Source organism: Tamandua tetradactyla, chromosome X, assembly GCF_023851605.1.
Source record: "Tamandua tetradactyla isolate mTamTet1 chromosome X, mTamTet1.pri, whole genome shotgun sequence".
NCBI lineage: Eukaryota > Metazoa > Chordata > Mammalia > Pilosa > Myrmecophagidae > Tamandua > Tamandua tetradactyla.
Window position 1 is genome coordinate 82,006,888 of NC_135353.1, and position 19,431 is coordinate 82,026,318.

Sequence of the window (19,431 nt, forward strand, 5' to 3'; positions counted from 1 at the left end):
ACAAATATGTGATGATATAGTGAGCCACAGATTTGTGCACTTTGGATGGTTTGTGTGGTGTGTGAACTTACCTCAATAAAATGCAAAATGTTTAAAACATTATTTTCTGAGATTCATATATTAGTAACAGCTGTTTTTAAAGTCTCTTAGTATTTCAGAACTCAGACATATTTTGTCTGATTACTTATAAATCATTTTGCCTATTAAAGGTTAAATTCTTCCTTAAGATTTGTATGAAATACTAGAGAGTATGTGTAAAATCTCATGAACACCTTAACACTTGTGGTTCTGTGTTTACAGTGAAGATTCTGTTAACACAATGCATTGCGTTTGAAATTACACTTGTCCTCTTCTTGGACTCTTGAATTCTTGAATTTTCTCGCTCTCTGTTTCTCATACACACACACACACACACACACACACATACACAGACAAACACATGCAAGTCCATATACACACTTCATGACATTCAAATGCAGTATTACTCTTTCTGAGTATAGTAGACTCTACTTAATTTGTGGTTAGGAAAGAGAAGGATGTAGAAGATTTTCACACTGAATGAATTCAAATAATTTTTAATGCAAGAATAGGCTTCTCCTTTTTAGAAATCCCTTATATTACTCAATCTCTAGGGAGTCTCACAGGCTTAGAAATCCTAATTTCCTTTATTCTTGATTCAACTTCTTTCTTAATCTTCTCTTGACTCTTCTTCTCACATTATTGGAGCAAAACAAATTACCTACCTTGATCATGTAAATGTATGGATTATGTTTTGTTGTTTGCCCATGCCTTGGTTTGGCTAGGGGTTCTCAAGCTCTGTCTCTAGCTACATAACATTTTATTGTTCAAAACAAAGATATTATATTACTGAAATAAAATTTAATGTTGAGGCCTTATTTTGCATATATTTGTTTATTTGATTCGGAGAGCCTCAAAATGTGGGTATCATAACACATATTTAAAGATGAGGAAACTGCAGTTCAGAGATCTAGTCCAATTTCCAAGATAATCTGCATGTGGACTATTATTGAGCACATGCATGGAGAATAGTTTTTCAGTTGAGGACCCTCTGATGCTTATACTCAACTCATGTCACTAACTTTTACTCACTTATGTAGAATAATGAGTATATTTTAGAATGGCATTCAATGCCAGAGATTGAAATAATAAAAAAAAAGGGTTTTGGCCACAATCAATTAAAGAAAAAGTACAATAATTCAGACCTCTGAGTGAGTTCTTTTATTTCCAACTACACATTCAGCTTGCATTTTGGTTTTTAAAATTATGAAGCCTTAAATTTGCGAGACTGCAATTTACCACGTTTTTAACTTATTACAAATGTCATCACTAACATCTTTAGGGTGCTCCTTTTTTGTTGTTGTTGTCTTACAGCTTTGCGTACCACTTTCTTTAACTAACCTCTGTTGTTGGTTTATGGTACTCAATTGTGTATATATATATATATATATATATATATTATTCAGACCAATTTTTCTCTTAATATACAGTTTTAGGCATATACTTCACTTGTCAGATGATAGAGAAAACACTCCCTCACTTTTTCACCTTTATAGTTTTTCCTTTTTCTCTCTGGTTTCATTGGATGTTGGTCTCACATCATTTTTTTCTCCGTTAAAATTTGTGGGATGTGGTGAAAAAGAGAGAGTCTATCGATCTTATGCAGTTATTACATATCTTGAGAATTGATGATTACAAACTAGAAGGTAGTAAATAACTTATAAATACAGGCATACATATTTTATAGGGCAGAATGAAAGCTATTTCTACAAAATTTTACAAGGCTTGTAAACCATAGATATGTACTCAAACTTCAATTGAGAGTATAGTGGTAAAATCTCCCCTAAACAATCAATCACTTCTCCAGCTCAAGGCACTGTAATTACTAAATTAGCACCACTAGAAATCCAATACTTTGAACCCATTATTCTGTCTGCAGGACACTTGTGTTTTGATAGTTTGGCAATCCACGCTTTTTTCAAGGCCTTCTATACTAAAGAGTGTTACTAGACTAAACCTACTAAAACACTAGGACTCAAGTGATTATCTTTTACTTTTTAGATTTACCTTAATTTTTGCATGTTTATTTAATTCTATTGAGGACTTAATTCTGTAAAAAGAATATAATTCAATTTCACATCATCTGGCTATTGAATCATACCTATGCCTTTGAAAAATGTCACATTTTATGAAATTATCAGCTAAATATGTTGGATAGAATGTTTGTTCTACCAGTGAAATGATTAGAATAGTAACTTTTCCTTTTATTTATTTTATATCCAGGTTACATTTCAATCAATAATTACAGATTGCTTTGATATAGAGGAGGTTTTTTTCTGCCTGATTACCAGAGAGTTTGTTTGCAGCATATTGGATTAGCCCAGCCAAAGGCTTGACATAGCACAGCCTACCAATAAACATCATCTTCTATATTTCTATTGTTTATCCTATAGTTTTGTATGATACTCTGATTTATTAAAATATTTGTGTTACTTTTAGAATCTGAACATTCTGCAAATATACTCATAAGCAGATTGTGCAGAATTTAATGATTAACATAAAAATTCAGAAAACTGAAAATGTCTTCATGTTAAGGTAAAACTGTGAAAGCTTATGTCATTACATATAGTTGACAATTAATTTTCATATAAGTGCTTTATATGTACCTTAACATACATCCAGGTTGTTTTTGTTCTTTAAAGTTTGTTCTAGTTTGCTAGCTGCCGGAAACAGAATGGTTTTTAAAAGGGGGAAACAGAATGGCTTTTAAAAGGGAGAATTTAATAAGTTGCTAGTTTACATTTCTAAGGCTGAGAAAGTGTCCCAATTAAAACAAGACTATAGAAATGTCCAATCAAAGGCATCCAGGAAAAGATACCTTAGTTCAAGAAGGCCGATGAAGTTCCGGGTTTCTCTCTCAAGTGAGAAGGCACATGGTGAACACAGTCAGGATTCCTCTCTCATCTGGAAGGACACATGGCAAACACAGCATCATCTGCTAGCTTCTTCTCCTGGCTTCCCCTTTCATGAAGCTTCCCGTTTCATGAATCTCCCCGGGAGGCATTTTCCTTCTTCATCTCCAAAGGTCACTGGCTGGTGGACTCTGCTTCTGGTGGCTATGTCGTTCTGCTCTGCTCTCTCTGAATCTCTTTCATGCTCCAAAATGTTTCCTCTTTTAGAGGACTCCAGAAACTTATCAAGACCTACCCAAATGGGTGGAGACATGTCATCACCTAATCCAGTTTAACAACCACTCTTGATTAACTCACATCTCCAGGGAGATGTTCTGATAAGGATTATTCTGCCTTTACAAAATGGGATTTTGATCAAAACATGGCTTTTCTAGGGGACATACATCTTTTCAATCCTGCACAATGTTTTTTATTAAAATTATTATTCATTTCAATAGTTCATTAAACTTTTTCTACATTTTATCCTTATAGTCTATGAAAATAACTTTGCCATTTCCAAATATAATCACGATAATCATAATAAATAAATTTTTCAACCTATTATATAGTGAACCTAGACATTTTATAATCTATGGGCAATATTTTAACATCTGAGAAACCTCTGTTATATACCACTAATAATCTTAAGAAGAGCAGTCAGCTGCTATATATGACTATGAGAAGGAATTGCGGGTTGCAATATTTAGAATATCTAGTAGAGAATTACTAGCCACCTTTTGTTATTGAATTTTTAGTGAAAAATTGAAAATTAAAAAGGCTCAAATGTTAACAGTACCAACGAACAAATAAGAATGTATAAAATAAAATGGAACATTATTGAAAGTGAAAATGAGCTCAAAGAAGTCCAAATATGGGGGATGTGCTAAAATACACTTATTACATTAGACTTATAGATTAGGCAGCCTAGAATCCTGCCTAAATGAGTGACTGCAAAATTTATACTGTGAAAGCCCATGCTTGACCTTGTGGATTTCATTCTTATTGCTTCTGCCAGTACATTTTAGCTTTCTTTTAAAATCAATCTTGGTTTAGGTATTTAATTAAAAAAAATACTTTTTGATTATGTTTTCAGTGCATCTCAGTTCTTGAGGTTCCATAGACACAAAGTAGTCATCCCCAAATATGTACCCAATTGAATACAAAACTCTATGTCTCCTTATGTGAAAGACCACATAATTTGATCTCTCTTTAATTGGCTTTTTAACTGCCCCAAATGATGTGACCTTTCTCTAATACTCTGGGGAACTGGTGGCCAAATTTGCATTTAACTTGCTCTCATTGCCCTTCTTTTAGCATGATTAACTAAAAAAAAGCTAAAACGTTTATTGCAGATTTTTAACAATAAACTGATGAACACAAAAAAATCAGTTTTCCATCAGTGATGCCATGTGTCCTAAGTTCTTGAACTGTGACTGAAACATTATACACAGAAACTAAAAAATTGTCACCAAATATAAGAGTTAGGAAATTTTCAAAACTGGAAACAGATGCTTTAAGTGGCCTAAAGGAAACTTACTGGAATGACTTAATCATGGCACAAAAATATGCATTGCTGGCTGGAAAGATTAGCAGTTAGATCAAATATATTCCATGCCTTAGTCTTTACTGAATAAAATATCAAGCAGAATCCCACTATCAGATTTTCCCTAAAACTAGATGCAATGCATGTATTAGAGAAGCTTATAATAAGTGTACATGACATTCTAGACCTAATAAATAAGCTAAAGGAAAATTCCTGCTATTTAAAGTTGCGCTCCTGACAGAGATGAAAGAACCCAGGACTAAATTGTTTATAAACATGCTCCTAAATCAGAGGATTAAGACACATCATTTTGACATTCCTTTATAATAATGAGACTCATAGGTTACTCATTGATGAGTTTTACTTTGACATCATCCACCATCCAAAGAGAAATAGAGGAGAGATTGAGAAGTATGCCCAAACAGAGCAACTTTATTCATCACCAGTTATGCCTTACTCCTTGTTAGAGCTACCCTGTAGACTTCTCACATGTCTGAAATCTTTCCACACTGTCTTTTGCTCACTTTCATTATATCAATCATATTTTTCCCAAGAAAATAGCCCAATCATATTGTTTTCTCAATGCCACCTTTACTTTTTTCATATCTCTAAGATCCTGGTATTAGAAACTGATGTTCTTTCAGTTGTTAGGTAGTTGTAAAGCACAAATTACATGGAATTGGTGGTTTTAAGAAATGTAATTTCTTTAGAAAATTATCCCCATTTCTTCTCCACAGAGTACAAGAGAATCAGATTTTCTAAGCTTCATTCCAGAAAAGCATAGGCATAAACAGCAACTTTAGAATTGTTAAAGCCTGTAGAAATGATATACACCGCGAGCCATCCTTTTATATAAAAAAAAGAAAAACATGTATTTGACAAAAACATCAAGAAAAAAACGTCCTGCTCATATTTTTAATTCGACTAAAAAATGGTGCCTGTTCCCCATGTTTGTAGCATAAAACCAATGTACAAACCAAAGAACAATTCTCCCCATCGTCTTCATACATATTGCAGTGAAAATCAGACCAGCACAGCAGACAGAACACCCTTCCAACGTGCACTATGGAAATACCACTATGGGAATACCACTGCATTCCCAACATACTCCCCTCAGGAAATTCTACAGCAATCGTTCTGGAATACAGCTGGATTCAGCCTTAGACACAAACCAGAAGAGGTTGGACAAGAAGAAACTTTTCTGATTCCAGGCCTAATGCTACAATATCAGTTATTTTTCAACTGAGCCAGAGAAAAGCCTGAGGACTCCCAAGATCTTTCAAGCACAAAAGTATAAAGGAAAAAAGTAGAAATTAAAAAAAAAATAAGTAAGAATACTACAGAAGTGCACTGATTGACCATAGCACTCCTCCCACTCAGAAACAGGTTTCCTCTCCTTGAATAAGAGTACATCATGCCTCCATATGCAAAAATTGGTCCAGGCCAGGGACTATGAAAAGTACTGTGGGGGCTTCACTGAGTCTTCTGGAGGCCACCCCTATGAGGAATAACCAACGTTATGGCCCTTTTCCCTTCCAAATCCCCTGGAATGCTTGCATACATTAGAAACTGCGACTTTTTCCTACTTGAGTCTATTATTTCAGAAACAGCAGTTTGGGAATGCCAGCCTGATCCCTTCCTGCTACATGAACATTTTTCAAGCAAAACTTTAATATTCGTGGTAATAACCTGGGATTATTGTTTGCTAAGATGTTTAAAGAAGATATTATTTGTAGTGAAAATTGTTCATAATAAAGTAGTAATATAAAAAATGAGGATTAGAAGTAGAGACCAACCATGATCTATTTCACTTGGAAAAAAGTATCCTGAGACTCTTCAGTGTTAGCTCCTTAATGACAGGGAAGTTAAACAACACCTTTCTGGAGGAATAGTTTTATGTTCTTATTGAATGTCTGCATTTGAGGCAGTGGGAATTGCTGCTTCTTCAGAGCAACAGGATTATTTCCAAGTTGGAATTCCCAGAAGCTTTAACATTCCTAACTCTGACTTTACCAATCCAAAGACTTTAAAAGAAAAACGTAATTAAATGTATTAAAAAGGCAAAAATAAAACAAAACAAAACAAAACAAAAACAATAGAATGCTTAATCTACTTTCCTTTTTGTTCTCAAAATGTTAAGGATTGGTTTCCTTTATCCTTTAAAACTAATTTTTTTAATTAACTTCCTCTGGTTGTGTTTCCCAGGGACCTTTTGGTCAATTTTTCTGCATTTTATATTGTTACTTCTTTCCTCACACACAGAGAATTAAAACTAATAAAAAGTATTCTTTAAAACTAATCATCCAAAAACAGCAGAAAATTACTTTTTTGAATTTGCTTATTTCTACTGCAAAATTTTCAAAGCACCCACCCCCATAAGAGTTCACCCTTATCTGTAAAATGCTTATGAATTCACTGTACTTTGCCTCTCATATTCATTTCCCATTTAGAAAAGAAATACTCCTTGAAAGGGCCAATAAATAGTACAAAGGGAAACACTGAGTTGAAAGTTTCACAAAATCTCTAACATTAAAATCAGGCAAATGCTTTTATAGCCATCTTTAATAGAGCCTTTCTTTTCCATCATTCAAACTAATAAAGAAAGGAAGATTGCAGAAAGAGGGAGGAAGAGGGGTGACTAGGTATCTGCAGCAACTCTGGAACAAAGAGGCCTAGCTGGAAAAGCCAAAATGTTCTTCTCTGAAGATTTCTCAGCACGAGGTTTTATTTTGTGAAGCATGTAAATCCAGAAGGAAACAGAACAAATAAAGAAGAGATACTTGCTGCAGTGTTCACATGATGGCAAGTTATCTTCTATCTGGGAAGTTGAAATATTGGTGCAGCCGTGAGTTTCAGTAGCTAGCAGTGGCTCTCATAAAACCCCTACGCGGAAAGATGTCTTTATAAAAGGTAAAAACACAAATTAGTTTAAGTAAGCATAAATGGGAACTGCCGTAGTAGACAAGGAACTGACTTTTCAGGAACAGGAGAAATCATGGATTGGTCTCTTTCTTATTCTGGAGCTCCAGTTCGGCAGCCTTTTGTACGGCTGTATCGGCCAGTAACTGCAAGTTGCTGAAGTCCTCGTACTGCTCCGGTGACACGGGCTCCAGAGAAGGCACATGCAAAAGTTTGCTGGTGGAAATCTTGACCTTTTCCTTTGGTTGGGCCTTCAGGGTGAGCTTCTGGCTGGTGGCCAACTCTGGATCCAGCAGCTTCTCCTCTGACTCCGGACCCGATGGCCGAGGGCTCAGGGGCAGGCAGGGTACTCTGTCTGCGTCTCTGGGCCCTGATTTGGCCTGCAGAGATGGATGGGTGTTCTGCAGGTGGCCCAAATCAGCAGCTTTACCATTTTGGTGACATACGGTGATCAGGTTGGGGTCATTTCCATCCTGCTGAAGCATATCAGGGAGTTCGCCTCTGCGGGCATTGATGAACCAGTTAGAAATCTGCAGGAAAGACAAATGGGTCTGCTCCGACAGCATTCGCTTCTCTTCCTCCGAAGGGTAGGCCTTAAATCGGTGCTCATACAGCCAGTCACGGAGGATCTTTACGGACTCCGTAGGCCAGTACCCTTTCCGCTTCCTCTTGCCCTCTGCCGGGACAAGAACTTGGTTTACACTTGTGTCAACCGGGGCGTCTTGGACCGGAGTTCGGTCGTCCGGCAGACTTTCCCCCGCGGCCTCCATGTCGATGAGGCTGCCTTCGCTGTCTTCACTGTCTTGGGAATGACGGATCACTGAGGTGTGGGTAGCGCATTGCTGGGGCAGCTCCTTAAGGAAGCAGAGGAAGTGTACAAGTGGAAGTCTCCCCCTCTGCTTCCCCTGCGGGTAGAAACCGTGTTGCCAACTGCTTGTGCCCGCGGACTCGGTGACATCACATCCTTTCACCCACCCACGCTTCCCCTCCCCCCCCCACGCTTCCCCTCCCCCCCCCCACGCTTCCCCTCCCCCCCCCCCCCACACACATTCTGGTGCTGCCTTCCTCCACCGTTTGTCCGGTTGCTTTTTTTTTCTTTTTTTCCATCTGTTGGTTTGGACTTGTTTACACCCGAGCAGTATGGCTAATTATAGTTCTCTCGAGTTTTTATTTCTCCGCTGCTGTCACTTGTTTCTGCTAAATGACAAACTCTGTTTCTCTTAGTGCAAACCTGGCTTGTTCATAGGCCACTCAGTTTCTTCCTTTTTAATTTTATTCTATTAATGTCTTTCCCTCCTATATCCTCTAATTGTATCTCTGACTCATCTACATGTTCAGAGCCCTTTTTTAAATTAATTTTTAACAAGACATTTGCCTATGACAACCTCCTCCCTCCATTTTTCTTCTTCATGGCATTGAAATCTTGGCTTTGACATAACTTCACTGCAGCTCATGATACCACACTATCTATACTTTGGGCTCTGATATCCGGCTGATACGATTGCCCAGGAAAATATCCAGCTATTTGGAGCATGGAACAGGATAGAATTCAAGAACAAAACCATGATCACGTTATTCGATCAGTCCAATCTTTCTTGATACTTCACAACATGGAAATCAATGCCTAAATAGGTTAGAAACAAATTTTAAATTTGCATTTCATTCAGCTGGAAAACAAGAGTTTTTTTAAACATAGCAACATACAAACACAAGCATTCTTACCATATGATCATTCCGTTCTTGGTAAATAATCAATAACTCACAGTATCATCACATAGTTGTTATTAGTCACCATGATCGCCTCTCAGAACATTCACATCAATCCAGAAAAAGAAATAAAGAGAGAAAAGAAAAACATTTATACATACCATACCCCCTCCCCTCTTCCCCCGCAGATCACCAGCATTTCAATCCACTAAATTTATTTTAACATTTTGTTCCCCTATTATTTATGGATTTTTAATTCGTATGTTTTACTCATCGACTTATTTTTAATTCATATAGTTTACTCATCTGTCGATAAGGTAGGTAAGAGGAGCATCAGACACAAGGTTTTCACATTCACACAGTCACATTGCAAAAGCTATGTCATTATACGCTCATCTTCAAGATACATGGCTATTGGAACACAGCTCTACATTTACAGCCAGTTCCCTCCAGCTCCTTCATTACACTTTAACTAAAAAGGTGATATCTATATAATGCATAAGAATAACCTCCAGGATAACTCTCGACTCTGCTGGAATCTCTCAGCCATTGACACTTTATTTTGCTCTTTGCAGAACAAAGTGACCCACTCAGAGGACAAACATCAACTCTGAGAACTCAAGAGAAGTGTATGATATTATTATTCATTTCATAGATGTCTCAGAAGAAACTCTTGGTCATCATCTTAATTGATTCATACTATTCATAGTTTCTGTTTGGTGAGGACAACAGCCTTTTTTTTTGAGAGATCTTATTTGGAGTCACTGAGCTGAACATTAGAATATTGACTGCTGATTTTTTTTTTGACTGTTGGTCACCTTACTGGGGCTGTATTTCTATGTTAAAATTTAGTGTAAGGCAATACTACCTAATTGTAATGGAATTATGTTAAAACACTGAATGAAGCTGCATCTGAGCTATAGTTTTTTTTTGTTTTTTTTGGTTTTTTTTTATGTTTTTTGTATTTTTATGTTTATTTTTTTCTCTCTATTATCATTTTCTTTCTTTTTCTGTTGTCTTGCTATTTCTTTTTCTAAATCGATGCAAATGTACTAAGAAATGATGATCACACATCTATGTGATGATATTAAGAATTGCTGATTGAATGATTTCTAAATGTTATGTTAGTTAATTTTTTTTAATTAATAAAAAAAGCACTAAAAAAAATTTAGTGTAGGGGAGACCTATGAATTATGAAACTGGATCTTATGGACATCTCAGTAATAACAACTGCTAAGTATACATGTTGGATACAATTGAAGATCTCCCTTGGCATACTCTAGAAAAGATTGCTAATCTTTCCATTGGTCTTTTGGGCTTCTGGAACACAGAAAAGATTTTCTAGGGGTAATTCACTTCTTATAACTATCTCCCACCATCACATTCATGCCCTTTGCGCACTGAAACTATTCTTGTCTGTTAGTATAGCTTTTAATAATTTAACCTCCATCACTTCTTACTTCTGTATCTCCTTTGTAATTGCTAGGATGGAGACTGCTGCTGAAAGACTGACATAGAACTGTGCTTACACAAAACAATGACATTTTATTCTCCCTGACAACATCTGGACTCTTGATTTTTTTTTGCAATTTTATTGAGATATATTCACACACCATATGATCAGTCCAAAGTATGCAATCATTGGTGAACAGTATCATATAGAGTTGTGCATTCATCCCCACAATCAATTTTAGAACATTTTCATTACTTAAAAAATTAAAGCAAAAATAAGAAAGAACACCTAAAACATCTCATACCCCATATCCCACCTGTTAATTATTTGTTTATTTTGTTTTGGTTTTATTACTCATCTGCCCATACACTGGATAAAGAGAGGGTGAGTCACATATTTTCACAATCACATAATCACACCATAAAAGCTATATAGTTATACAGTCATCAAGAATCAAGGCTACTAGATTATAGTTCAGTGGTTATAGGCACTTCCTTGTAGCTATTATTAAAGAGGAGTAACTAAAGTGGAATATCTATATAATGCATAAGAATGACTTCCAAATAACATATGAAGTCTATTTGTAATCTCTTAGCCATTGAAACTTCATTTTCTTTCATTTATTTCCCCCTTTTTTAGTCAAGCAGAATTTCTCAATCCTGTGATGCCAGCACCAGGCTCATCCCTGAGAGTCATATCCCACATTGCCAGGGAGACTTACAGCTCTTGGATATTTGTCCCACATAGGAGGAAATGTAAGTGAGGAAAGCAACAAAAGAAGTTCTCTGGGGGGGGGGGGTGGTGACTCTTAGACATAATTATAAGTCAGTTTAGCTTTTCCTTTGTAGGAATGAGTCTCATAAGGGCAAGCCCCATAATCAGGGGCTTGGATTATTAAATTAGGAATCCCTAAAAGCTTGCAAGAATATCAGGAATTCCCTAGGTGAGGAAGTTTAGTGTTTCCAAAATTTTCCCCAGTGTCTCAAGGGGACTTTGCAAATATTTTTGTATTTTCTGCCCAAAATACTATGTGATGAATCAAGGTATTACATTAAACTGTACAGAATAACAGGATCTCATTTCCTATTCAGGGTTCCATGCAATTATGTTGTTTAAATAAACAGAACATTTAGGTTACACTTGAAAGCCATAGCCTTTAATCCTCATTCAGTATTACTGGATGGGTGCTTTTTGATTATCTCCATGGAGATGTGACTCATCCAATTGTGGAGATTAACCTTTGATTAGAAAGAGATGTGACTCCACACATTTGAGGTGGATCTTGATTAGTTTACTGGAATCCTTTAAAAGAGAAAACATTTTGGAGAAAGCTTGTAAACCACGACAGAGCCATGACAGAGCTTTTCATTAGAGATGAAGAAGGAAAATGCCCCCAGGGGAAATTTATGAAACAAGAAGCCTGGAGAGAAAGCTAATAGGTGTTGCCATGTTTGCCATATGCCTTTCCAGTTGAGAGAGAAACTCCAAACTTTATTGACCTTTCTTGAGGGAAGGGACCTTCGTGTTGGTGCCTTAATTTGAAATTTTTATAGATTTGTTTTCATTGGGACATTTTCATGGCCTTACAACTGTTAACTTGCAACTTATTAAATTTCCCTTTTTAAAAATCATTCCATTTCTGGAATATTGCATTCTGACAGCTAGCAAACTAGAACACAACCCATTCTAAGTAAACAGTCAGCGGCTCCTGGTATAATCACATAGTTATGCATTCACAATTACAATCTATATAAGATTATTTCCATTACTCTGCAAAGAAAGAAGACAAATAGCGAGAGCACAAAGAGCAAAAAAATAAATGAGAAAAACAAAAACAACCATAATACTGTATCCTTCCCTTATACTCTCTTTTTAGTGACATTAGCTTTGGTATATTGCCTTTATTATAATTAATAGAAGAATATTACAATATTACTGTTAACTATCAATTTTTCTTTCCGTTGATTTTATTTTTATTCCATTTAATAATATCACCTATTCAACACCATGCATACATTCTCTTGATAGTTTTAATTTTCCAAGAAATGACTGGTGGCTTTATTTATCTTTTATTTTTAATTCAATTTAATCAAGATATATTCACGTACCATAAATCATCTAAAGTATATAATCAGTGATTCATGGTATCATCATAGAGTTGTGCATTCATCATCACAATAGATTTTTGAACATTTTCATTACTCCAAAAACAGTTAAAATAAGAATAAAAAGGAAAAGAGAAAGTGAAAAAACACCCAAAATATCCCATACCCTTATACCCTTCTATTATTTAATGTTTTGTCTTTATTTTCTTATTCCTCTGTCTATACATTGGATGAAGGGAATATAAGTCACAAGGTTTTCACAATCATGTGGTCACACCATAAAAGCTACATAGTTATACATTCAGTTTCTGTATCAGTAATGCTTATTTTCAAAGCTGCAAAACTCTACCTCTGAGTCTCAGGTATCACACAGATACCCCAAAGTTACAGGGAACAACCAGATTATACACAAAAAGCTTAGCATCCAAGAATTTAGAAAGAACAGCTAAAACTCAGGAATAGATGTGACTGCTGTAAGAGTTCTCAATTTAGGAACCTTTAGAATAGGCCTTCAGCTGATAATCTATGAGGCATTAAAATATTTGTCTTTTCATTTCTGGCTTATTTCACTCAACATACTATTGCATTCACACAACTTTATTCCTTCTTGCAGCTGCGCAATAGTCCATTGTATATATATATATATATCACATCACAGCTCCCTCTTCCATTTCTCAATAGATGTACCATTAGGCCACCTCCATCTACTGCAAATTGTCAACATAGCCACCATAAACACCAGTGAGCAAATGTTCATTCATGTCCGTGCTCTCAGTTCCTCCAAGTATTCACCTAGCCACGGGGCTGTATGATCATATGGTAACCCCATCCTTAGCTTCCTGTGGAACCACCACACTGCCAACCAGAGGGCCTGCACCACTGTCCTTACCTATCACCAGTGAATAGTTACATCTCTCTCTCCACATTTTCTCCAGCTCTTGTATCTCCTTCTTTATTTTTAAATGGCTTTATTCACGCACTACTAAATCCATCCTAATTAAACAATTAATGATGGCTGGGATAATCACATAGCTACGCATTCACCACCACAATCTAAGTGAGGAAATCTACATGTCTTCTTCAAAGAGAGAAGAGTGTGCAAAAAGAAGAATAAAAAACAAAAAAGTAAAAGAAAATAGAGAGAAAATTAACAAGAATCCCATAATCCCCCTTAGACTTCACTCTTATTGATGTTTATCTTTCAGATATTTCCTTTGTTACATTAAATTGGAACTTATTGCAGTGTTACTGATAACTATAAACCTAATTTGCATTGACTACATTTTTTCCACCATACCATCCTTCAGCCTACCTAAAGGTCCATCAATTCTAAGGATTTTCTCAAATAACCAACTTCTTGATTTGTTGATTCCCTTTACTATTTTCATGTTATCAATTTCATTTATTTGTGCTCTAATCTTTCTTATTTCTTTCCTCCTGTAAGGACATTTCATGGCTGGTTAATAAACCAGATGGCTGGTTTATTAAATTATCAGTTAGTTGATTGCATCTCTGGGAGATTACATGTATGATCAGTTAATAGAGTGTCTTCTGTAATGTAGCATACAATCAATTGGATTCATAACAATCAGTTGAAGACCTTTAAGGAAGAAGAGAGAACTTGCATTTTTTCTTCCACCAGCAAGAGTCTCATGCAGACTTCATTGACAACTTGCATTGGAGTTACCATCTAGCATCCTGCCCTATGAAATTTGCACTCATGCATCCCCACAGTTGCATGGGACACTTTTATAAATTCTCATATTAACAGATATCTTCTTTTGTTTTTGTTTCTCTAGAGAACCCTGACTATTAAAGCTTGGTATAGGCAGTGGTCCTTGAGAAAAAGCATCTTAAAAATGGGTTATTACAATTGGTTTTCTATTCTGATTAGATTCTACTCTAATGACTCTATTTACAATAATTAAGGTGGCACTGACAGTCCATGGCATGAGTTGGCAATACAGATATGCAAAATATCACCATTTGATTCTACTAATCATAGTTTATATGATTCAAGACTCTGGGTGACAAGGTTTTTTAACATTTAACAGAGTTTTGTGGAGTTAAGATGTATAAAGATGTTAGTTGGTTGTTCTTGAATGTGCTGAATAAATTTATGTGAGAAAGTGATCAGCTGAAGACTTCAAATTTGTAACTTAAATGCTATATGAAAGATGTAAAAGTTTCTTTGTGTTCCCTGAAATAAAATTTTACTTCCTGTGTGCAAACTTGAGATGTCTGAATACCAGACCCAGAGTCACATTGTACAAGTAGCAGATATACAGCATAAACTAAATTCTCAACATTGTAGGGTATGTGTGGTTGAACTAAGGGCTTTGATTGGAAAAGAATGGGATCCTGAAATTTGGGAAGGGAATATATGTGTTGATAATATTGGTAAATGGGTACACGGAAACCCCCGATTCTGCTGAGTCTTTGCTAGATAGAATTGTAATGGCCTATCCTGAGGAAACAGCCGCCACACCTCCAGCCTACCCTGAGGAAACAGCCACATAACTTCAAGCCTACCCTGAGGAGACAGCTTTCCAGACTCCAGACCACCCAGAGGAATCTACCACTCAGCCTCCGCCTAAAGGCAGATATACCTGTAACCACCTGCCATGGGGAAACAGCCCTCATTCCTTTGTCTGGAGCGATTAATACTCTTTCACGCTATGAAACTGCAAGGGAATGTCCTGATGTAACTGGCTTGAAAGACACTTCTAATTGCTTCACGACACAACCACCACCACCCCTCTCTCCTTCAAGACCTATAACTATACTGAAGTCCTAATAGACCCTGATTATGAGGTACAAAATGTGACCAAGGAGGAGGGACCAACAAAGAGGCACCACATCTAGTTGGCACCTTTGGATTTGAGAGGCAACATATTCCTCATTCAGGTGTGCTATTCTTGCCCATTTACCAAGTGACCAAATAAGCTGCTAGTATTGTGTGGGGACTGGAACAAGAGGAGGCTCTGTGATAGGCACTGGCTGCTGTGCAAGCTACTTTGCCATTTGGGCCATATGAGCCAGCAGCTCCAATTAAGTGTCAGTGGCAAATAGAGATGCTGTCTGGAGCCTTTGATATGAGAATCACAATGCACACCCTTAAGAGTTTGGAGTTAAACCTTACCATCCTCCAAAGATAACTACTCTCCTTTTGAAAAACAGATTTTGTCCTGCTATTGGGCTTCAGTAGAGACTGAATACTTAACCACGTGCCACGAATTTGCCATGAGAGCTGAGTTGATCATCATGAGCTGGTTGTTGTCTGACACATTATGCCATAAAATTGGGCAGGTACAGCAGCACTCCATCATAAAATAGATATGATATATATGAGCTAGAATGTGTGAAGTTCCTGAAGGCACAAGTAATTTATATGAGAAAGTGACCCAATTGTCCATGGCCCCCACTCTTTCCACATTACCTTCTCCTTCCCAGCCCAGAGCTATGGCCACTTGAGGAGCTCCTTAAAATAAGTTGATGAGGATGAGAAAATTTGGGTATTATTCACAGATGGTTCCACATGATATTCAGGTACCACCTGAAAGTGGGCATCTGCAGCACTACAGTCCCTTTCTGTTTTGAAAGAGAAATTACCTGAGGTACATTTTTATATTGACACATGGGCTGTTGTTAATGGTTTGGCCGCATGCTCAGGGACTTGGAAGGAGAATTATTGGACAATTGGTGGAAAAGAGATCTGAAGAAGAGTTATGTGAATAAATATTTCTGAGTGGGTGTATTAATTAGGGTTCTCTAGAGAAACAGAATCAACAGGGAACACTCACAAATATAAAATTTATTAAAGTGTTTCACATGACTGAGGGAATGCAGAGTCCAAAATCCACAGGGCAGGCTGTGAAGCCAATGATTCCGATGGAGGGTCTGGATGAAGTCCACAGGAGAGGCTTACCAGCCGAAGCAGGAAGAACCTGTCTCTTCTGAATTCTCCTCAAGAAGCTTCCAGTGATCAGACCAAGCATTACTCATTGCAGAAGACACTCCCCTTTGGCTGATTACAAACAGAACCAGCTGTGAATGCAGCTGACAGGATCATGATTTAATTCTATGAAATGTCCTCATCGCAACAGACAGGCCAGCACCTGCCTAACCAGACAAACAGGTACCACCACTTGGCCAAATTGACACATGAACCCAACCGTGACAGTGGGCAAATAACATGAAGATATTTGTGTCCCATGTGAATACTCAACAGAAGGTGACTTCAGTAGAGGAAGATTTTAATCATCAAGTGGATAATATGACCTGCTCTGTGGATACAAGTGCTTCTTTTTAAACAGGCACTCTGCTCATTGCCAATAGTCTCGTGAACAAAATAGGCATGGTGGTAGGGATGGAAGTTATACATGGTCTCAGCAACATGGACTTACATTCACCAAGACTGACTTGGTTATGGCCACTTCTGCATGCCCAATTATCCAGCAGCACAGACCCACTGTCATTCACTGATATGGCACCATTCCCAAAGGTGGTCAGCCTGTTATGTGGTGGAAGGTTTGTTAAATTGGACCACTTCCATCATGGTCCAATTTGTCCAAATGGCATTGATTTGTTCTACCATACTCTATCTTTTCTGCATGCAATGCTTCTGCCAAAGCTATCATCTGTGGACTTATGGAATACTTTATACACTGCCATGGTATTACATGCAGTATTGTTTCTGATTAAGAAATCTATTTCACAGAAAAAAATGAAGTGCAGAAATGTGCACATGCTCGTGGAATTATCTGCTCTTACCATGTTCCCTACCATCCACAAGCCATTGAATTGATAGAATGGTGGAATGACCTTTTGAAAACACAATTATGCTGCCAACTAGATGGCAATACCTTGCACGGCTTTGGCAGTGTTATTCAGGAGGCTGTGTATACTCTGAATCAGCATCCACTTTATGGTGCTGTTTCTCCCATAGCTGAGATCTTCAGGGTGGAAATGGGAGTGACACCCCTAGTGATCAACTAGAAAAATTCCTCTTCCTGTCCCTGAAACCTTAGCTCTGATGGTCTGTATGTTTAAGCACCAGAGGTAGGAGTCCTTCTACCAGGAAGCACAACTATGATTCCATTGAACTGGAAGTTAAGATTGCCACCTGGCCACTTTCTCTTCTCATGCCTCTGAATCAACAAGCAAGGAAGGGGATTACTGTACTGCTTGAGTGATTGATCCTATCAAGGGGAAATAGGTCTGCAACTACACAAATGGAGGTAAATAAAGGTTTTCCTGGAATACAGGAGATCCCCTAGTGCATCTCTTAGTACTACCATGCCCTGTGATTAACATTAATGGGAAATTACAGCAAACTAATCCAGGCAGGATTGCCAATGGCCCAAAAACATCAGGAATGCAGGTTTGGGTCATCCCACAAAGCAAAGAACTGTGGCCAGAGGAAGTGCTTGCTGAGGGTAAAGGGAAGATGGAATGGATATAGGAAGAAGGTACTGATAAATATGATCTACAAACCCATGGCCAGTTATGTAAATGAGGACTGTTACATTACGCATATTTTCTCCTTTTTTGTGAGTATTTTTGTATCTGTACATAAAAGAAATACCTTATATTCTTCGTATAATATGATTTAAGTTGTATTGCTCACATTATTGTATTTAAGTTATAGGATTTCAATTTAAGAGTGAAAGTTTCCCAAGGACTGGCATCCTATTCTGGAGAGATCACATACATTTCTAGTTGTATACAAGACAGTTGAGTTTTGTTAAGTGAAACATATGTATGTTATTGTGTTCTATTTGGAGTTTAAGGATGGTTTAAGGTGCTGTGTATAGCTGCCAATTTGACAAGGGGTGAACTATGATGGTTAGGTTTATATGTCAAATTGCCCAGAAGAGGCTGCACTATTGTATGGCCAATTAATCGCTGGCCTAACCATTACTTCAAGGACATTTCATCACTGATTAATACACCAAAAATCTGGTTTAGTAATTCATCAGTCATTTGCTTGCCCCTGTGGATGTTTACATCTATGATCAACTATGGGACTGTCCTCTGCAATGGGATAATCCAATCAGCTGGATGTGTTCCAATCACTTGAAGACTTTTAATGGAGAAGAGAGAACTTTCATTTCTTCTTCAGCCAGCCAGACTCTAATGGAGAGTTCACTGATGACCTTCATCTGAATTTTCAGCCAGCAGTCTATGCTACAGAATTAGGATTCATGAATCCACACAATTGTGTTAGACATTATTATAAAATATCATATTTACAGGTATCTCCTGTTTGTTCTGTTTCTCTTAAGAACCCTGAGTGATACACACAGCATTGGATTCAATTGTGATCATGAGTTCCCACTGAACCCCACTGTATAAAGGTATTTGCTAGGGGGTGAAAATAAAGATGTTTTTTGGGAAAAATTAGGGGTAATTCTTGCTGCTCTTATAATATATGTGCTATAGTTCCATTAGCTTATAATAAAGTACCAGGGAAGGAGCACTATGAGGAAGTTTTTTTTTACATGGGCAGGCACCAGGAATTGAACCCTGGTCCTCTGGCATCACAGGCAAGCATTCCTGCCTGCTGAGCCACCGTGGCCCACCCACTATGAGGAAGCTTTAAATATCAGTTATTCTCCCCCGAGTCCTCTTCCAATACATCGCTTGTTAATCTGGGCATAAGAAAGTTCCATGTAGTCATGCCTAAGGTTCCTTTGGGAATAGGAGGCTCTGGATTGGTGATAAAGATTTTAG

General features: G+C 37.2%; 1 protein-coding gene across 1 annotated transcript; it reads right to left on the reverse strand.

The window, feature by feature from the left end:
* Window positions 1-7,030: 7,030 nt before the first annotated feature.
* TGIF2LX (TGFB induced factor homeobox 2 like X-linked) lies at window positions 7,031-8,396 on the reverse strand. The gene has a single exon (XM_077147056.1). It carries the CDS (start codon window positions 8,199-8,201, stop codon window positions 7,506-7,508), a length of 696 nt encoding a protein of 231 aa, XP_077003171.1. The 5' UTR covers window positions 8,202-8,396; the 3' UTR covers window positions 7,031-7,505.
* Between the last annotated feature and the right edge of the window lie 11,035 nt (window positions 8,397-19,431).